Here is a 23,154-nt window from a genome sequence, read left to right as displayed (position 1 = left end):
AAAAGAGGAAGTCATACTGAATTAATTACATGCTTAATTAATGTTTGATCTATTTTTCCATGTAGGGGAGGGGAACATATTATTCACCTATGCATCTTAAACATCTCAGAATATGATTAAATGGAATACTGAATTTTAAATAAAAAATTATACTAACCATAATTTTTATCAAGTGATACAATATAAGAACTACTACTTACTAATACTTCTGTGATATTACCATTCAGAAATCCATAAATGTCACCTCTGACAAATATTGTGGAAAAATAATCTTTGTCACTGGGAAAACTTTCCAAAGTATAGCATATAAACTGACTAAGGACAACTAATGCCCACTATTAACTGTAATTAAGTGTATATAACTCCATTTGAAAAGAGACATTCACATGTACACTTATATGCATTTTACACAAGTGGGGTCAGATTCAGTCAAGGGTCTTCCTTTTGTAAGCTGTCAAGCAGTGTCTAGGATCAAGTGGACAAGATGATTCCAGCTCTGCTGGTGATGCCGGAGGAGGTCTGCAAACACCAGGAATGTGGAAACTGAGGTTGCCTTCTCCTGAAGGCTTTAGGGGGTGTAAATATCTGACTTAAATTTGAAGAGGAACCCATTTAGAAAAAAGTAAATATGACATAGTACAAAGATGAGGAATAAATTTAACAATTTTACAAGATTGAAATGATTGTGATTTAAGGTATTAAAGGAGATAACAGACATGTCCAACAAATACCATGTACAAATAGACACACAGCAACTCTATTCATAAAAACTAAAAGCTGAAAACAATCCATTCTACAGAAGAATAAACAAATTGGGATACATTTGTGGGATATATAAAATTGCTGAGAGCACAGTACTTGCTTAGCATGCTGAAGGCCCTGGGTTCAACCCCTCCATCACAAGAAAACAAAAAGCTTCTAAGGAATAATTTCTAGAATTCACTATAAATATAGCCTATTAATTCAATGTAGTACTACACAGCAATAAAAAGGAGGGAAGTGATGTTATACACAACAACATGAACACTGTGCTGAGCAAATGAAACCAGATCTCAAGTATATATAATATATGCACATAGCAGGACTGTATTAAAAAATGAAATTAGTGACATTCATTATTCTTGTTGATTCAGTCAGAAAAACAATGTGTTTTGGAGATTCTTGAACTGAAAATCATAACATACAAGTAAACAAGTTATTATTTGAACCAAGGGAAATGTCTATAAATTTGAATGGCCATTAAATTGACAGGAATTATTTAAATTGCTTAACATCACCAGTTACAAGGCATCAATCAGATCCAAATGAAACTTAGCATTCACACACACACACACACACACACACACACAAAAAAAAAAAAAACGTGATGAAAATAGAAGTTCACTTGAGTAAAATGAGGGTATTATAAAATCTGGTGCCAGGCATGCCACACATAGCAACTATCCAAAAATGTCCATAAGGTTGAATGAATGATTAGAATATTTTAGGTTTTAAAAAATTAGAATATTTTAGGTAAAAAAAAAATCATACCTATATGGGACCTTACAGCTAACATCAGAGTTGCATACTGAAAACTAGCATTTTAAACCATCTTTCCTTCAGGGTCTGTCTCACATGACCAGAAGTATGCCTCTACAGATAACACTCCAGAACAGGCAAACTTGGAAAGACAGAAAGCAGGTTGGTGATTGCCAACACCTGGAGAGAAGTGCTACAGGAAGTAGGTTAACAGGGTCAGTAGGTTATCTGGGATGTTAAAAAAAAGCCCTTGATCTAGATAATGGTAATAGATGCACAACATTTTAAATTAATTTAACATCACTTAATCATATCTTCTAATGGAGTGAATATATTGGTACATGAATTTTATTTCATTTTTGAAGCTATGAAAAAATCTCCAAATGCAGAACTAGGTAACAGTTATTGGACGTGACCCCAAAAGTGAAAGGCCGTATGATGAGTGTGACAAGACAAGCCACCAACTAGGAACAAATATTTGCAAATTATATTCAACAAAGGGCTGGTGCCTAGAATATATATGTAAAAAAATCTCACAACTCAAGAAAAATGAGCAAACAATTTATTAGAACCTAGACAAAACAGATGAGAATATATTTTACTGAAGAATATAAGCATAGAGCAAAATCACAGAAAAATGTGCAATATCATCACGATCAGCAAAACACAAATTAAAATTGCAATAAACCATGACCACCCATCTCTCAGAACGGCTAACATGAAAACTAGCTATGGCAGTGAGACTGTGGGAGGACCAGATCATTCATATATAGCCAATGGTCATAGGAAATAGTAGAATCACTCTGTTAAACAGGGTAGCAATTTCTTTCAAAGTTTACAGGGCAGAACAGAGATACCCTGTAGGTGGAGAACGTTTCACCCAGAAGCCATAAATGAAAATCCCTGAACCAAGTGTGTGCTACCATCCTATGAGTGATTGGTCAGGAAAGCCCCTACAGCCCCCAAAGCAATACAGGCAATTGCCATTGCCGTTGGTTGCCCACCAGATGTAGATGGTAAGGCCTTTTACTTAAGATACCACATGCTTTAGTCACAGGACATGGAGAAATCAAGCTGGAACTGGGCTAGAAGCTTCTTTGTGTTAGCTATCCCTCACAGTGCAGGAGGTACTTGTGCAGCTGGGGGAGAATTGTCATCGACAGTCTTACTCTGCTGTGGACCCCGTATTCAACAATACTGACTGACCAGGCAAGATGAGACCATTGGCAAAGTAGTGGCAAGTCTGTTGTCGGGATACCCAACAGCCTTCTGATTGGATCTGGGGCTCAATCCACTGGAGGGAACTCAGCTGGTACTATAAAACCAGTAAAAGGCCCATGGCTAGGGCGGTTTTAAGCCCTAGTAGGGAAGCTATTGCTGCTGTTTTTTAAATAAACATGGTGTGACTGACAAATTGTGTTATAAATAACTTATGTTTATGCCCACAGAATAATGTCAGCTTTGGTCAGAGATGCTTCCTTTTACAGTGGTCAGAACACTAAGACTAAATGACTGCTGAATGCCCAAGACATAAATGCAACATCTAAATTGCCCCTTCCAAGGCTCAGGAAACAGGGCAGAAAAAGGGGCAGAAAGGGTTTAAGCATATCCAGCTACTAGTTGCTCCAGAAAGAATCCTTCTTAAATGCTGGAAATGTTAATTATGTCCCACAAATGAAGGTAATTGAACAAGGAAAGAGAGAGAGAGAGAGAGAGAGAGAGAGAGAGAGAGAGAGAAACAACTAAGGAACTAAAGGAGACATTCTGATATCTTTTCTCCTCAAGAAAAGGCTGTTAATGATGATGCAAAATATAGGTGAAGGCTCATTCAAATGACTAAATTAACTTTCCATCTAAACAACTTTAATTTTTAAAAGTCTATTTGCATGCTTTATCTCGTTGGCAAATAATTATAATTTGTGTGCTCTATAATAAAAGCTAGTAACATTCTTAATTATCTGCTATGCAAGGTTTATTAACATCAATAACTTTAAAAGAAAGAGGGATAAAAGCATCCTTTTCCTTTCTCATCACCACCCTGAGCCAGCAATCATGGCAGTGAAAGCCAAGCAACTGGAGGACCACAGTTATTTCTTGACAAGGGCTCCCAAGAAAGCCATGAAACTGATTTTACTATTTTAATTCTCTACCAACATTTAAACAGAAAAAATATATATGGGGGATAAAGAACAGAGAAATATAGAGAAATGGACAGCTATAAAGTTGGGGACGATGTGGCACTTCAGATCTTGTTTCTATAGATTGCAAAAAAATAATTATACGTAAGCAAACTTCACAGCTCAGCTAGTTTTTTCCTTAAATGATACTAAACTAATGATTTCTCCAACCTCACAACTTTAGCTATAAAATGTAAATTTTAAATCAATGCAACTAAGGTAGATGAAAATGATAGTTGTATTCACTCTAAAGTGTTACAAGTTTTAAGTTTTCAAAAGCACCATTTAGACATCCCCTTCTCTCCCCTGACCAAAAAAATTAAAACTTTAAAAAGTCAAGTCCCAAACATATTTTACTTGCTACCTGTAGCAAAATTTCACTTAAGGACATGAGAATCATTATTATCTAGAATTAGTTGCAGCTGCAAGAATTTATAAATAATAAAAGAAAAAAATGTCTTCCTCGTAGTCATCTAGGAAGTTAGCAAAGGACAGTGCCTTTCAACTCAGCTCTACTGACATCTGGGGCCAGATAATTCCTTTGCTGTGTGGGGCTACCCTGAGCCCTCTGGGATGTTTAGTAGCATCTTTGGTCTCTACCCATAAAGTACCTATAGTGTCTCGTCTTATGATATGGTCATCAAAAATGTCTTCAGACCCCTGGGGACAAAATCATCCCAAGTTAAAAACTACTGGTCTAGACTTAGAAGGACCCTCTTCTTATATAGGTTTTGTGCTAATATGGAGGGAGGGACGAGGGGGGGAGGAAGGAGGGGGGGAGGATGTGGGGAGGGAGGGAGACGTCCCTAGGCTTTTCTTCAATAGACATCTCCTTATTCCAAAATGTATAGTATGTAACAGTTATAAAATATAATTGTTACGTTAAGAGTAAACTCCTACCAGACTTTTTCTCCTATAGAAAACAGATATAAACTTTGACAAAATATGAAAAACTATCTGCAAGCACTACTGAGTTTCAAAAAAAGCAGACAGATTATTAAAGGATTCAAAATTGGAAGGAAGGAATAGCATAGAGATAATCCAAAATGGTTCAACATGCAAAAGAAAAGGTATGTGTAACCTACTCTCAAAAGAAAAAAGTTACAGGCCATGCATGGTGGCACACGCCTTTAATCTCCCAGCACTCAGAAGGCAGAGGCAGGTGGATCTCTGTGAGTTCAAGGCCAGCTTGGTCCACATAGTGAGTTCCAGGTCAGCTGGGGCTACAGGGAGACGCTGCCTCAAAAAAAAAAAAAAAAAAAAAAAAAGTCACAATGGCTATCAAGCCATAGATGATGACACTATTGGAATTAGGATTTGGATTTGTAGAGCAGCAATTATAACTGCATACAAGAACTTAAAGGAGAATATACTCAGAGAAAAGAAAAAGAAAGGAAATCTCTAATGGAAGAAATAAAAATGATTTTAAAAAGAACCAGGGCCTGGAGATGCAGCTCAGTTAGTCTGGCGTTTGCCTAGCATGCACAAAACCCTAACTTCAGGCCTCAGCACCACATTAAGTCCAGGTGTGATGGCACATGCCCACAACTGCAGCACTCAGGAGATGGAGGCAGAAAGAAGTTCAAGGTCATCCTCAGCTATATAGCAAGCTCAAGTTCAAGGCCAGCCTGGGCTACATAAGACCATATCTCAATTTTTTTTTTAATCCTTGAAAAATTTAAAGATAGGGACTGGAGAGATGACTTAGCTGCTCTTCCAGAGGACCTGAGTTCAGTTCCCAGTACCCACATAACAGCTAACAACCTCCAGGGGATCTAACACCCCTTTTCTGGCCTCCACAGGCACCGCACCAGAAGGGTATGCTTAAATATATGCAGGCAGAACACTCATACATATAAAATAAAAAAATCAGTCAAAAAATGTTTAACTTACACAGTGTCTGAAAAGAACAGAGCTAACGGAAACCTTCATTAGTCCTCCACAGTTGACCCCATGTTACCAAATCCTTTGGTCTTTGATTTCTTATTCCTAGTTTCCCCCCCTTAAACTTCACTGTATATATATTTTTATGTCATGTGCTTCGAGTTATTTCTGGAAAAATGTGTTAAAAATTGTCTTTCTTTGGATTAATAAAAAAGTAATAAAAAAGTACATTATCTGAAAAAAAGAATTCATTTGGATAATGTTATAAGGATATGACTTGAGTATGTCCCCCAAAGGCTGGAAGTTTGGTCCTTAATGTGTAGCACAAGAGGTAAGGCATATCAGATGGTAATTAGATCACTGGGGGCATCACCCTCGACATGATTAATGCTGGTTTCATAAAGTGGATTCTCATCAGAGAAACCAGCTATGGACAACCAAATAAAAAACAAAAAAAACAAGACTGACCCTTCCCCATGAGATTCTGATGAGACCCTCCCCAGAAACCAAACCAACAGGGCCACTCCATCTTGTACTTCCAGTCTCAAAAACAGAGTTAAATAAACCTCTTTCCTTTTTTCTTTCTTTCTTTTGTGACAGGATCTTACCGTGTAGCCCTAGTTGGCCTGAAACTTGCCATGTAAACCAGTCTGACATTGGACTCACAGAGATGTGCCTGCCTCTGCCTCTCAAGTGCTAGGATTACAGGCATGCACCACCACATCTGGCCACCTCTTTTCTTCATAAGACATTCAGCCTCAGGTATTTTGTCATAGCAAGAGAAATGTTCTAAGATAGATTAGTTATACAACACAGTGAGGGAAGAATCAGTATAACTGAAGATAAAGCAACAGAAATTATCTGAAGGATAGAAAGAAGGGCGTTTGAAAAAAAACAGTGCTACAAGGACTTGAGGGATAACATCAAAAATTGTAACATATGGGCTGGCGAGATGGACTCAGTTGGGAAAGGGCTTGCTGCAAAAGCATAAGGACCTGAGTTCAGATCTCCAGTACCCATGCAAAAAAACAGGCAGTGACACTGCAAGCCTACAATCCCAGAACTGGGGAGGTAGACAGAAGGATCCCTGGAATGAAACAATGGTTACAATTTTTTCAAATTTGTTGGAAAATATAAACTTACAAATCCAAAATGTTTATCAAACTGAAAGCAAGATAAATATGAACAAAAACCGTATCATTCTGAAACAGAACATAAAATCTTCAGCACACCCAGAGAGGGGCTACAAATAGATTAGCTGTTGCTTACAACCAATAAATATGAAGGTTTTTGAATAGCTAAAAAATATGGTTTCTGTATAAGGAAAATGTTCTAAAACCAATGGTACTGAGGATTCTTCATATCTGTAAATACACTAAAATTCAACAAATTGTACACTTAAATAAGCAGAGATTTTTAAAAAGTATATCAATTAGTTCTCAGTAACGCTATTTTTTTTCCAGGTAGAGTCTCACTATGGGTCCCAGGTTGGCCTCAAACTTGCAATTCTTTTGCCTCAGTCAAGCACTGAGACTATAGGCACACAATAATTGTGCCTAGCTAATAATGCTGTCTTTAAAAAAATTCACCCAATGCCATGAATGAACTCCCTCTTTTGAAACTGTTGACAGGGGTTCCATAGACCCTCAAACAATACTAGATATTGCCCCTGTTCTTGGTTACCCACCAGAACTTGATGATATCCTATTGCTGAAGACACTGCATACATGAGTTGTAGAACAAAAATCAAGCTGGTATTGACCTCAAAGCTTCATCTCTACTAGCTAGCCTCCACAGCACTGAAAAGTACTATGTATGTTACTAGAAGAGAAAAGTAATCTTCAACTTTGCCCACCTATGAAACCTGCAAGTTACTGGGACAATAGTGGCATGAATGTTATGGGAATAACCAGCCACTTCCTTACTGGATTTAAGGTCTGCTTCACAAAATGGAGCCCATACCTGACATGATATCAGGCCTACGAACCTGAGGCTAGACAGGTCATAGGCCAAAGGGAACAACCTACTACTATTATTCTACCAAATAGAGATAGTATTAAAATGATTCTTAAAGACTTATTGTTATACCCATAGATTAATGCATCTCTCAACTCTCACTGGAGACAGTTCCTAATGCAGTAGATGGTGATTAACAGAGATCCACAACTGGCCAACATGCAGAGAATAAGGGACTATGGAGTGCTCATCCCTGAATAGAACACTTATATCAAATCTCTGCCTCTGAAAGCTCAGGGGTCATTGCAGAAGAGAGAACAGAAAGATTGTAAGAGTCAGGGGTGATAGATAACCACAGGGAAACAGAATTTTCCAGACAGACAGCTGGACAGTTACTCATATGAACTCACAGCAATGGTTACAGTATGCGCAAGACATACATAAGCTCAAGCCAGACAAAATCCCAGCATAAAAGTGACAAATTGGCTAAGAAGCCCCAAATACAGCTGAGGAGCTATTAGCAACTGACAGCTGCTAGGAGAAGGAAAGTCCATTTTCTTTAAGGGAATGCTGGGTAGGTTACAAACTCCAGTGGATGGACCCACATTGAAGGGCATTTGGGGATACACATTTTATTCAATAGGCACACGTGTGTGTGTGTGTGTGTGTGTGTGTGTGTGTGTGTGTGTGCGTGTGTGTGTGTAAGTGGGTACAAGAAATCAGGCAGGAGTTAGGGTGACTGCAAATAAAGGAAGGGGTCTAAATATGATCAAAACACATTGTTTGAAATTCACAAAAATTCACCAAAAATTTTTCAGTATATTTCTATAGATCAGCAAAATACTACTAGGAAAAAAAATTATTTTATAATCTATCAAAATGTATACAAGTCTTTCAGGGAGAAAATTATAATTTTACTACACTTGATCTTAACCAAAAGGCTGAGAAGTAATATACTAAATATACTAAACCAAGATTAAATAAATTAAAATACAATGCTGATTTATTATGTTTCAATATAATATAAACATCAATTTCCCTCCGATTCTTCTATACACTAACTCTAATGCCAATCAAAATAATAACAGAACCTCATAGCATTTGAGAAGCTGGTATGTGGCAGCAATGCACTGGCAGACAGAACAGAAAGCCCAGAAACAAACCAAACTGCATATGGGAACTTGATATGATCAAAGCGGCATCTCAGAATGCAAGAAAAAAGATGGACTTTCTGGGGTGAAATAAAAAGAAAGACTAGCCAGGCGTGGTGGCACACGCCTTTAATCCTAGCACTCGGGAGGCAGAGGCAGGTGGATCTCTGTGAGTTCAAGGCCAGCCTGGTCTACATAGTGAGTACCAGGCCAGCTAGTGCTACAGGAGACCCTGTATAAAAAATAATTAAGCCGGGTGTGGTGGCACACGCCTTTAATCCCAGCACTCGGGAGGCAGAGGCAGAGGTAGAGGCAGGCAGATCTCTATGAGTTCAAGGCCAGGCTGGTCTACATAGCGAGTTCCAGGACAGCTGGGGCTACAGTGAGACCCTGTCTCAAAAAGACCAAAAACAACAAAAAAAGAAAGACTAAACTAGATTCGTTCCAATTTTATATAACATAAAATAAAAATGGATCGAAGAAATATTCACAAAAATAAAACTACAAAAATACTAGAATAAAACATGAGGAAATCTGTAAATTCCTTTACAAACTTGAAGTGACTCAAAATCCAGAATTGAAATCGCAAATGATCAATTAAACAGCGTAAAAATAAAACCATGCATGGCAATAAAAAAAAAAAAAACCACTGCAAAGTCAAAAGGCATTAAGTGACGCATGCCTGCTATAAAGGACAAAGGTTACATGACTCCACCTATATGAAGTTCTTTGAATAGGAAAACTCAGAAAGACAGAAAGTAGAGAACAGAGGATATGGGGTAGGGGGTATTTCTTAACTGATACAGAGTTTGTGCTTAGGATGATGAAAATGACAGTGGTGATGGTTGCACACAATACATATACTTAATGCCACTGGATTGTACATTTAAAATGGTAAATTTTTTTATACAATAATAACCAATGAAGTTAATCAGATGGGTTTTTTTAAAGAAAATTACAAATAAGTTTGAGGAACCTTATATCACCCTAACACACAAAGAAGAAACCAGTGAGAAAAAAAATCCCAAATTTTAAAAACATATATAGACAATTAATAGAAAGATGAAATATAAAATTGTCCTCAATCACATGAAAGATACTCAACATCACTCATCAGAGAAATGCAACTGAAAACAACACTGGAACTTTAAATTGTAAGGAAACAACTTACTCTCATGGTAAAGCACTAAAAGTCACCCTTGAATTCTGTTGGTATAAATTGTTATCTCCATTCCTGAAGGCAATCAGCAAATGCCTACAGGAATCCTTTATCAAACACCCTAACTTTTATGGATTTCTATACTAGCAAATGTGGGAAATATATATTGTGCACAAGGCTACTATAGCATTATTTAGGGTAGTACAAGGAAGCCACTCGACTATCTGTCAGTACTATTTAATAAATGATGGTGTCCTGTATAATGAAAATGACACACTATAATTAAGAACTCTTGGGACTGAGGAGATGGTTCAGTATATAAGGGGCTTCCTGTGCAAGCATGAGGGCCTGAGTTCAGATTCCCAGCACCTAGGTACAAAGTCAGATGTCACAGTGTACCTGTAACCCCAGCACAGGGAAGCGGAGACAAGAAGATCCCAGGGGTTTGCCGGCCAGCCAGTCTAGCCAAATTAGGAGCTCCAGGTTCAGTCAGAGACCCTGTCTCAAACACTAAGGTGGAGAACAATTGAGGAAGACAATGGATGTTGGCCTCTAGCCTCCACATGTATACACGAGTGCACATACTGATAGACACAGTGCACAAACATATACAACACACACATACACACAAACACATATACACAACACAAATATTTTTTAAAAAAGAAAACAATCTGAAAGTCAGCAAAATTGTTCAGCAAGTAAAGGAACCTACCACCAAGGCTGACAACCTGACTTCAATCCCCAAAACCCACATTCCTGGAAGGAGAGAACCAACTCCCACAAGTTGTCCTCTAACCTCTACAAGTGCACTGGGCCATGTGTGACCATACAGACATACACAGAACACACACACACACACACACACACACACACACACACACACACACACACTCCAAATAACTAAATAAATGTAAGTAAATAAATAAAAACCTCTCTATTCAGATAGAGAGCTACAAGACATGAAAAGCTAAGTAAGGCAAGAATAGTGTATCTACCACGCTTTTTTATTAAAATGGAGGGTAAGTATATATACTTATACTATATAAAGTATATAAAGAATCTCTGGAAAAGATATCTAGAAACTAATAAAATAACTACCAGTAGGAGGCAAAGAATGTATGAGGGGTAACTGAAATACAAGGGTAAAACATGGAAACAAGATGGGTGCACACTAGTCAAAATTCAGATGATATAATGAGTAACATCTCAAATAGAAAAAAAACCTAAATACTTAATTTTAGTTAATTATATGTATGCTGAATTTAGAAGAAAATGATTTTATGTAATTTATTTTGAAATGTATTTAATGGTTAATGCATGGAATAAGAGAGATGAACAGATATATGTACAGTAAGATGATGAATACAGGATCTAAATGGCAGGCATAGGGATGTTCCAGATTGATTATTTTTTAATTCTTTCAACTTTTCTGTGCATTTGAAATTTCACAAAAAATGTTAAATATTTTATGAAAAATTTAAAAATAGAGGACTCTGAAGCAATAAACAGAAAAATAAACAGAAGACAGTAGCATGTGTTTAACAGAAGAAAACACAAATGTTCCACCAACATAGGGAAGCAGTCCTGCCCTACTTATAATCAGAGAGATACACTTGGGTGCCACTGCAAACCATCGGAGTGGCAAAAATTTTAATCAGTACAAATGTTAAAGATCTGGAAATAATCCAATACCCAAGCATCCGTTAATACTAGAAACAGGCCACTGACTCCTCAGTTATTCTCACAATGAAACATACTGGGAAGAAATGACAAGAAATGAACTGTCACCTCATCCACACAGGAGAACCTCAAAATACAGGATGCAAGTAAAGAGAAGTCTATAATTTTCTTTACACTAAGTTTACATGAGCTAAACAATATAGGTTATAGGCATAGATGTATGATAAAACAAGAAAGAAAACCAAGGAAATTGCTAACGAAAAATCAAAATAATGGCTACCCCTAAGATACTCCTCCATGTATAGTTTCTACTTACAATGTCCAATTTCTTAACCTGGATGGTAATTCACAAATGTTTGCTTTTTGTTTGTGTATTTTTTTGAGACAGGCTCTCCCTGTAGCCCCAGCTGGCCTGGAACTTGCTATGTAAACCAGGCTGGCCTCCATCTCACCGAGATCCGCCTGCCTCTGTCTCCCACATGCTGGAATTAAAGGCATACCTACCATGCCTAGTTCTTGATGTGTGTTTACATATGCTTTTACAGGTATATTCCATAACAAATCATAAATATGAAAAATATCACCATTGCCCATTTTATTAGAGAAGCAGCATTCTTAATGTAAAGTCAAGCGAAACTGATAGTTCAGTCTTAACATATTCAAAATCAAAATTCTGATTTCCAACCCCTGACACATACACACTCCTGCTCTTCCTGCTTTTGCCCACCTTTTGCTAAAATCCTAATCCCAAACCATCTGGGAGTATTTTTATATCCAAAATCCACTCCTCACCCACTTCATTGGTTCATCCCAGTCCAAGCTACCATCGTCTCTCAAATGAATGACTGCACCAGTCTCCTTCTGGGGACTCTTGTTTCTATCTTCCATCTCTTCCATTCTTTTCAGAAATATAAAGGACCCTTTACTCAAAACCCCCTAAACCACCTATGGTTTCATCTCTCCAAGAGTAGGAGTCAAGAACACATCCAATAGCCCTCTTGGCCCAACCTGTGGCAGCCCCATTTTTTCAATGCCACTTTTTCTGTCACCCAATCTTTTGCAGACACAAGGAACTCCTGATATTGTTCAGACTGACCAGGCTAGTTGCAGTTCTGAGCCTGGAACATGTGTTGACTCCCCAGTTTCCTTCATGTAATGAACTCAAATGTCTTATAGAGAGGTCTACTGGAACTACCATATATGAGATAGAAAAACTCCCCCACCCCAGGCCAGAATGCCTTTCCCCTTATCATTCTCCAGACTCATCACCATTGAACTGATCATACATTCCACTTACTTATTATCTGTCTCCACATACTAAAATCAAAGCTCTACACAAGAATTTATCTTTTACATTTATTTAGTGTGTGTACATGTGTGTGGTGCACACTCTCATATGAGCATCAATACACATGTGCTATGGCATGAGTGTGGAGGTCCGAGGACAACTAGGAAGTCATTCTCTCCTTCCACTATGGGGGGATCCAGTGATCAACTCAGGTTATCAGGCTTGGCAACAAGTCCCTTTACCCACTGAGCCACCTTGATGGCCCAAATTATTACTTTATTTTTCAGTGCAAGCACTTGAACCTACAGTCTTGTCCATGATAGGCAAGCACTCTACCACTGAGCTACATTCACATCCCAAGAACTTTTAACTGCTTTGCTTCCTACATATTCCAACATCTGGTGGGAGGTGTGGGAAGGGGAGGAGATCTAACTACCATCAAACTATAGTGTGTGAAAATCGCAAAAATTCAATAAAAAATATTCCAACATTTTATGTGAGGGTTTGCTACTATCTGAATGAATATTTTATTGATTTTGAAACAATAAGCATTCATTATAACATTAAAATGTATTTCAATTCACAAAATCCTAAATTGTGTTATCTCAGTAAACAAGCATGACAAAGTGAGTATCACTAAATAAAATATAAAACACCATTTATGCTTTTCTTTGACTATAAACCATTTGTTTCCAAAAGGAGGCAAATAGCCAAATAGAGGAAATTTGAATTTTAGAAATCTTTAAAGAAATCTTCAAAGAAATCAAAAGCAATGGGGACCACAAATTGGACTTAGTCTGGTACGAAAAAAAAAAAAAAGGACATAAAGTTGGGAAAGGGGATGGAGGTTAGAGGGTGATCCAGGAGGAACTAGGGGGAGGAAGAGTGAGTGGATATGATCAAAATATATTGTGTACATGTATGAAATTCTCAAAGTAATACAAATATTACATGTTTAAAAAGAAATCAAAAGCAAAATATGCAAGACTTTTCCAAAACAAAATTAAAATAAGGCTCTCATATGAGTCTCATGCCTCTTGCTAAAAGCTGAGTAGGAAACATTTTCAAGCTACAAAACAATTACGTATGACTTGATACAAAGAGGGAAACAGGAAGGGCACAGAGTGCAGGCAAGAAGCCGCCATCATCTTTCATTTCTACAAAACAAAAAACTGAGAACCTAAAATGACCTGTGGAAAAAAAAAAAACCCTCAAATCCATTTTGTGTCAAAATTAACAATAACGGAAAAACACCAGAAGGGAAAAAATAATTTAGTTTGCCTGCTCACTTGTGATCCTTGCTACAGCAAAAATTAATCTTTTATAGAATCAAAGACAAAATATATTTCCATGGAAACAATATTCCCCAGTATGTGAGACTAAGAAGTACAGTTTATGTGGGTTTTCACACTGAAAGAACACATAGGATTTGAGGTTTGGTAGGGTACTGAAAAGAATACAGCTTGACAATAGATGGAGCTGGAAGTGAGCTCTGGCTCTGCCACACATTCGTCATAGGCAATCTCAGCCTGATTTGAGCCACAGGCTTGTTTGTTTGTTGTTGTTGTTGCTTAATCATCAAAATGGAGATTAAGACCCGTCTTAAAAACAATTCTACAATATATAAGTCAATTTTAGAAGATGCATCTTGAATTATATATTTCCATTCTCATAACAAAACATATGTTAGAAACTGTCTTATGAACATAGAGAAAACATACCTGGAATGATATCATTGATGTGCAAGAGAATTGTGCTTTCAACACTTGCAAAACTACAAAGCTGTACTCCATCAAATCTTCCATCCCAATTGCCAATAGGATTATCCTAGAAATTGTATATAAAATAAGCCTTTAAACTCTCCTCAATAAAATATAACTGAAAATTTTACATTTCCCACAAAAGAACACTCCAAAATATTTCACATTCATAGATTTTAACTACTTTTCCTTAAAAAAAGAATATATTAGAAAAAATTGCCATAGTAAAAAGGTTTTGCATGTTTTGGAAAAATAAGAATAATCAAGTTACAACAAAGACATAGGTAAACAATGAGTCAAAAGTGTTTTTCATACTGCAGTCCATGTAATAACACCCATCTGAGATTTAAAAGACACTGGATTAAACAAGGGCCCAAAGGGAAATTGAGAAATAAGGGGCTGGCCAGCACTAGATTGAGACCTACTTGAGACTGATTGCTGCTGGGTGAGGGAGAGTATGACTTACATACAACCACTGGATGAACTGACTAGACTTCAGTTTGGTTACAAACACCTGAATGAATAGGACTCAGCATGTATGACAGAGTACATAGGGTTCAGGGGGGTGGGTGGGGGAGGCATGTATGGTGGAGGGGTTCTGGATTTGAGTGGGAAATGTTATATGAAATTTTAAAAGCTCAATAAACGTACATAAAAAATAGTCTGAGACCAAATGTAATAATATATGGAGAGCTTTTTTGGACACAAAGAAACTAGGAAAAAGTATTTAATAAACTCATGATTTAAAAAAAAAACAAAAATAAATAAATAAAAGATACTGCTTGCATAGGAAGATTTACTAGTAATGCCTTACTAGTAACCTACCCCTAAAAGTTGATCACATATCAGATTTTCAGGACCTTTGCCAGTCTCAAGTACTATATGCCTTTCTATAAATAGATAGGTTGTTTTTAAGCATTCTTTTGTCATTTTGAGAATATAAGAATTTTCAAGAGCATTGGCTATTCTTGCAGAGGACCTGTGTTCAACTCCCAGCACCCACATGGCAGCTAACAACCATCTGTAATTCTAGTACCAGGAGATCCAACACCCTCTTCTGACCTCTGTAGGTACTGCATGACATGGGTGCACCTACCTACATGCAGGCAGTACATTCATACACATAAAATAAAAGTAATAAAAAAATTTTTTCAAAAAAGAATTTGCTCAGAAATGGAAATTTTTCTAAGGTATGTTCTAATGTACCACCAGCTGTATGGTGTTGGTCAGGAGGTAAATGAGCCAGTAAGACAAATGCCCTGCAAACCAGCATATATAGAATGTTAAAACGTTCCTGGAAACAAAAAGGTATGAAGGAAGTCACAACTGCCAGAACTTCTTGTCAAGTTTAGAGCCTGGGCCAAAGAATATGAAGCAAGAGGAGAATAAATTTGAAGACTAACTGCACACTTTCTCCAACTTTCCCTCCACCCGGCAAACAATTTCTCCTCTACAATACTGAATTCACATTTAAAGAATATTGGTTCTTGGAGCTGCAGAGTTGGCTCAGAGGTTAAGAACAATTGGCTGTTCTTGTAGAAAACCCAGGTTCAAATCCCAGCACCCACATGGCAGCTAACAACTGTCCGTAACTCCAGTTCTGTGGGCACTGCATGACACGGGTGCACTTACACACATGCAGGCATAACACTCATACACGGAAAATAAAAATAAAATAGAATAAAAAATTTAAAGAATATAAGTTCTTAATTGTTAGCAATCCTGAGGCCCACAGTTTTACTCTGGCTCTAACTTTACACAGTAAGTGTTTGGTAAATGTTTATTTAGTACCTAACTAAAGAGTATCTAACAGAATTTTTAAGTACAAGGTAACACAAACATATGCTAGAACATTCACACCCCATCATCTATTCATATTATTCCTGATAAATGACTGATAAAAATGGTGATTAAAAAGACCCAATTCAATGTTCCTGTATAAATTGGAGTACTCTAATTGGTCCACTTTAAAGATGGAAAGTATTCACTTCGTACATAAATTGGTAATAAAACTTATATACATATTTACAATAATACAATCTAAAATTTTCTTACCATGTCCACACCAACAAAATATCCTAAGCTCTCTTTTCCTGGCAAAACATCACAGAATATTACTGTTCCAGATTCTATAGTTTCTCCAACTTTCAAAGAAACTCTGGAGTTAATTTCCAAAGGGGGAAGTTCAACCTGCATTGTATCCCCTGGACCTGCAAAATCACTTTCCAACCCATTGTCATCGTCTTCTATGATTTCCAGCTTGTCCAATGCAACAAACACTCCACAATCTTCTTCACACTGAAAAAGCTGCTTCCCTTGATATACCCCATCAGTGAAACCTTGACCACGACCTTCTTCCTAGTTTTTAAGAGAGATTTAAAAAAAATACATTTAGAAAGAGTATCCACAGGAAAAAGGACTCACCATAAAGATTTCAGGACAATTACTTTGAATCATCTAAATTATACACATAATAAGAAATATAATGACTAACAGTCACTGTTGGGTTTAGGATGTTTAAAGCAGAAAGAAGCTGTATCTTATGGTGAAATAAAATTACCTCATAATTTCAAATCATAATTCTTTTGTGAAAGAGACTGAAATCTACAATGTGAATTTAACATGATTTTTGTCATGGACATTTTACCTTAAATGAACAGTAATGTTAGTTCCATTATTGGATACAAACTACATGCCATCCATTGTACTAAACCTGTGCAGTGTATCACAAAGTCACTAGGAGACATGCTCTGCTATAACCACAGATGAGGAAGCAGATGATGAGAATTCAGTGTTGGCTAGTTAAGCAACCTGACAAGCTTGCTAGTAAATGTCATAACTAGCTTCAAATCCCCAACTATCTTAACGGTTGAAATATTAAATTAAGAAGCAAATACAGCATGAAATTCTATCCACAAGAATGTCAAAATGTTATGCTCCTGAGAATCAATATTCAATTTGGAATATCAGAATTCTTAGGTATCTCTCCAATAGAAATAAATTTTATACACCTTTACTAGGAACAGGTATAATCAAACTGAAATTGCTGTGACCTACTTTAAAAATTTTAAATTATCATAAGTTAAGCATGCATTAAGGAGACCCAAGAAACCTGATGATCATGATGTCACAAGATGGTTCACAATTTTGAACTGATTAATTGTAATTGGTAGAGTTAACTTTTAATATGAGCAATGTTAAAACTTCTAAGATATGAAAGTCCAGAATAACTACTTCTATGTTCCTACTTAAGTTTTTTTTTTTTTTAAGTTTTCAAGAATCACCTTTATATCCTCTCAAATTATCACTGAAAAATAAATCCTGGGGCTGGGGTGCAGCTCAGTGGCAAGAGTATACACTTTGCATGTGTGAGGTCCTGGGTTCCATCCTGAGATGTGCACCGAAAAAAAAAAAAAACATAAACTCCCAGGGTTATAAGTATTAAATTGTGCATACAAAGATGGAAAATGTGTATGTGCATGCACACACAGACACAAATATACACATATGCACACAGCCCACTAAAACGTTTTATCAAACTTACCAGCAATTCTACTCCAAAGAAAATCCCAGACACAGTCCTCTCTGCTAACAAGGGTCCTCTGAAGCGCACAACTCCTGGAAACTTCTCTTCCCCAGATCTCAGCTGTACTTTCACAGGGCTGCCCACGTCTACCTGGAGGCCTTTGCTCAGTCGGCTTCTGTTTCTAAAGAGGCTGAGCCTCTCCTCGCAGTTGGTAATTGCCAGCAGTAGTTCTGTGTATTTCTCGCTTATTTCTACAACATCCTTCTCATCAACAAACAGAACTGCATGTGGTTGCTCCAGAGTTTTCAATCCAATCTGATTTTTCTTGCCTTTTGCAGAAGGAACTCTCGAATGCCCCACAGAGCGGTCTTGTATGTACTGTCCTATACTCCCTTTGGGTACTTTAAGGAGCTTCTGTGTCTGTTTGTCTGTGACGCTGCATTCCTGAAGAAGCAAGTAAAAAATTCGCTCTTCCCAGTAGGGTGAAGAAACTTTCTCTTGGCTCCATAAACCTGAACTCATTGTGATAGTAACTTTAGAACATCAACTCAAAAAAAGGAACCACTAGTAAATCTATCATAAAATCCCAAAAAATAAATTCACTGGAAGTCCCAAAGCAAGTTTTTGGCAACTTGGTGTCCATGCTGTAAAAGACAGCAAATAAAATGCCTGGCAAACAAACAAAAACAAACTTTAGACTTCATCTATAAGACCTGAAATAAAGCTTAAAGAAATGTTTTCATAAATATCTAAAAGAGCTAAAAGATATACATAATTTGTATTTACTACATTTTGAAGAAATTCAATAAGAATGTGCCCACAAAGACAATTACAACAATGACCAAGTCCAAAACTCTGTATTTTATAAAATCAGATCCTAGCAAAAAAAATTTTAAGAGTGCCATCGTATTCAGATTCTGATATTTCTTTTTATTTTGGTCTTTTTCAGACAAGGTCTCCCTGTAGCCACAGCTGGCCTGGACTCGCTAATGGAGACCAAGCTGGCCTCGAACTCACAGAGATCCACCTACCTCTGCCTCCCAAGTACTGGGATTAAATGCGTGCACCACCACGCCCGGCTGAGATTCTGACATTTCTTAAAATTTACAAAGTAGCATTTCTAATAGGTTCTGCCCAACTTAAATGGCCAAGCCACAGTATTTGAGCAAAATACACATAATCTTAAAGGCTATTATTTCTAAACATGTAGCTTAAATAAAAATTTACACATTACAGTGCTGGATACCTTTTATCAATAAAATTATTGCAATGTTATATTCTGAAACTTTAGCCACAATTCATCTATCAATAGTACTACTCTATTTTGATGATGGAACAATTATCTGACTCAATTTCACTTAAAAATATTTTATTATTTTTATTTTATGTGTATGAATGTATTGCCTGCATGTATGCAAGTGCACCCATGTCATGCAGAGTCACAGAGGTCAGAGGAGGGCATCGGGTCCCCTGGAACTGGAGTTACAGGTGGTTGTTAGCCGCAATGTGGGTGTTGGGAATCAAACCCACGTCCTCTGCAAGAGCAGCCAGTGCTCTTAACCACTAAGTCATCTTTCCAGCCCCTCAATTTCATTTTTTATTTTTATTTATATGTATGTATGTGTGACTGTATGCTGCATGTGTACAGGTGCCTCCGAGAGGCCAGAAAAGGGCACTGCATCCCTTAGAACCAGAATTACAGATGGTTATAACCTGCCAACATGGGTGTTAGGAACTGAACTTGAGTCCCCTGGAAGAGAAGTACACACTCTTAACTGTCAAACCACCTCTCCAGTCCCCAATTTCATTCTCTTAATCTTGTACTTGGTGCTTAGACAGGGAAATGCTAATCACTTTAATCATAATCACCATTTAATTCCTCCCAATCACAAATATCAAATATTATAATCTGAATATAAAAAGAATATTATGGTGGTTAATAACCACCTGTAGCTCCAGTTCCAGGGGCTCTAATGCCTTCTTCTGACCTCTGTGGGCATTGCATGACATGGGTGCACTTATACATGCAGGCAGTATACTCATACACATAAAATAAAAATAATAAAAAATTTATAGCATCAAAATTGGACTATATCACATATACATACAGATGTGACATATAACTATAGTACAGTAATACTGAATTATAGATGTTTATATTAAACATAAGTTGTTTTGTATTATAATTTTAACTACGTATATAAGAAAAGAATATATGTGATTCTTTTTCAGCTTCAAATTTTCATGGCTAAGCAGCCTCATTCTCAAGCCTACTGTAATGAGATTAAAAACAGCACAATTTCAAATGCTATATAGAACAAACCCACAACTAACATCATACTAAATGGAGAAAAAAAGCAATCCCATTAGAATCAAGAACAAGGCAAGGTTGTCCACTCTTTCCATTCTTATTCAATAGGGTGCTCAAAAATCTTAGCTAGAACAGTAAGACAAGAAAAAGGAAACAAAAGGGCTTACAAATATAAGTTGTCAAGTATCCCTGTTTACAGATGCTATGATTCTATCTATAAGAGACCCTAAAGACTCCACCAGAAAACTCTTAGAACTGATAAACACTTTCAGTAGAGAAGCAAGACACAATATTGACAGAGAAAAATCAGTAGCCTTTCTATATATCAATAACAAGCACACTGAGAGAGAAATCAGGGAAACAATCTTATTGATAGCGGCCTCAAAAAATATAATAAAATTCTTGAAATAAGCCTAACCAGGGAGGCGAAGAACCCCAATAACAAAAAGTTTTAAACTCTCTGAAGATAGCAAGGAAGACATTAAAAGATCTCCCAGGCTCAAGGATTGTAACAATTAATATTGTGAAATGCCATACTACCAAAAAGAGCATACAGATTCAATGCAATCTCAATCAAAATCTTCATGCCATTCTTCACAGAAATAGAAAAGAAAATCTTAAAATCCATATGGAAGCACAGAAGACCCCAGATAGATAAAGCAATTCTGAGCAATTACCATACCTGATCTCAAGTTATATTATAAACACATAGTAATAAAAAAAAAAAAGCATGCTACTGGCACAAAAACAGACACACATAGACCAATGGAATAAAGAAGACCCAGCTACAAGTCCACACAATTATAGTTATTTAATTTTTGGCAAAGATGCTAAAAATACTCACTGGAGAAAAGATAGTATCTTCAATAAATAGTGCTGGGAAAAATGGATATCCACATGTAAAAGAATGAATGAAACCAGTTTGTCTCTCATCTTGCACAAAAATCAACTCCAAATGGATCAAAGACCTCAACATAAAACCTGAAACTCTAAAACTGATACAAGAAAAAGTAGAGAGTGTTATAAAAGAGGTATAGAAACCTGGAATGTAGTGCATGCCTTTAATCCCAACACTTAGGGTCAAGAATAAACAAAGAACTAAAAAGCAAAACATCAAAAAAAAAACAAACAAAGAAACAAGCAACCAATCAAAAAATGGGCTATATCTGATTCACAAGATGAAACTCACACCTGGCATCATAACCAGGGTCAAGAACTTGTGACTAGAGAGGTCACAGGCCATGGTGGAGCTATTATTATTCTGCTAAATGGACATAGTACTAAACCATCTCCTAATAACATAGAGTTACAGTTATATATGAGTGCATCTCTCAACTCTTAGCAGAGAAGCTTCTTTTTGCAATGGATGGTAATTAATGGCAACTCACAACTTATCAATGTGCAGAACATTAGAGACCGTGGAGTGCTCAGCCCTAAATGGGACACCTCTATCATACCCCTTCCCCAGGCTCAGGGAATGTCACAGATAAGGAGTAGGACTGTAAGAGCCACAGGTGGTGGATGAACATAAGGAAACAGTAATTTCTAGACATGATAGGGAACTTGCACATATGAACCCACAGTGCTTGTGACAACATATAAATACCTGTGCAAGCCCATGCCAGACAAAATGACAGCACAGAGTGGAGAGGTAGACAAGAAGCCCCAGGTCTAGCTGAGAAACTACTGGCAACTGATAGCTGCTGGGAGAGGAAGAGTCAAGAGTTCTTTAAGGGTGTGACCCAGGCTAGGTTTACCACACTTCAGGGAATGAAACCACACCCAGGAGTATTTGGAGAACACACATTAGACTCCCTGGATGGGTTTTTTTAAAAAAAGAGGGAGGGTGAGTTTCAACCTCCATCAGTGTAGTGGCTCTGATCTCAGCAGACCAGCAGAGAGTGCCGAGTTCTGGCCTCCCTCTGGCCTCCCTCTGGCAGAGGGCCTGAGGACACAGGGGACTGCCTGAGAGCCCCCCAGATCTTGCCTGATGTGGTGGTGAGCTTCCCCTAATTGCGCCATACCCATCCCCCAACCTGGGATTTCCTGAGGCCCCTCCCAAGGCCCCAGGGCAGATCTGGCTTTGGCAGGCTAAGGCTGAGATCTTAGCAGATGGCCTGAGAGGGTGGGTTTCAACCTCCATTGCTGTAGTGGCTCTGATCTCAGCAGACTGCCAGAGAGTTCTGGCCTCCCTCACATGGTGTAGGAAGCCTGAGTGTACCTGACTGGATCCTGAATTGGGATTCTGTGGGTACTCCTGAATAGCTGATCTGAAGCCATCAGTTACCTCCAAATTAAACCTGACAGAACCTGAACCCAGTACCAACCAGATTTACATAACAAATAAAGGATCTAGGCATCCCGATAATACAAACAGAAGCATACTTCAACTTAATTCTCATATCAGAATCATCAACAACAAAAGAAATTCACATGCCAAAATCACAACGAAAGAATAATAAAATGGGAAGCCAAAACACTATGTCCCCACCAAACTCCAGCAATCTTGTAGAGGAGTTCAACAAGGAGAACCCCCTAGAGATAACCCAGGACACTGAACTTAAAAGAACAATCATAAACATGATTGAGGAATTCAACAAATTTAAAGAACACATGAACAAACAAATCAAAGAACTTAAAGAAGATAGAGATAAACTTCTGAGTTAATTTTAAAAAGAGATAGAAACATTGAAGAAAACTCAGGCAGAAATGAAGAAGGAAGTGCAAAACTCAATAAGCCA

At 37.4% G+C, this 23,154-nt stretch overlaps 1 protein-coding gene across 4 annotated transcripts in view; it reads right to left on the bottom strand.

Moving 5' to 3' along the window:
- The window catches only part of Cyld (CYLD lysine 63 deubiquitinase), a 70,016-nt gene that overhangs the window by 31,464 nt on the left and 15,398 nt on the right, over positions 1-23,154 (bottom strand). For all 4 annotated transcript variants that reach the window (XM_008828312.3, XM_029561213.1, XM_008828316.3 and 1 more), the window contains exons 2-4: positions 18,121-18,771; positions 16,632-16,934; positions 14,538-14,643 (exon numbers count right to left, since the gene is read on the bottom strand). In XM_008828312.3, coding sequence (XP_008826534.1) covers positions 14,538-14,643; positions 16,632-16,934; positions 18,121-18,624 — 913 coding nt within the window. In that variant the 5' untranslated portion in view covers positions 18,625-18,771. The remainder of the gene's footprint in view (positions 1-14,537; positions 14,644-16,631; positions 16,935-18,120; positions 18,772-23,154) is intronic.

This window comes from Nannospalax galili, unplaced genomic scaffold, assembly GCF_000622305.1.
Source record: "Nannospalax galili isolate Female #2095 unplaced genomic scaffold, S.galili_v1.0 scaffold1353, whole genome shotgun sequence".
Lineage (NCBI taxonomy): Eukaryota > Metazoa > Chordata > Mammalia > Rodentia > Spalacidae > Nannospalax > Nannospalax galili.
This window is presented reverse-complemented; position numbering and strand designations above follow the sequence as displayed.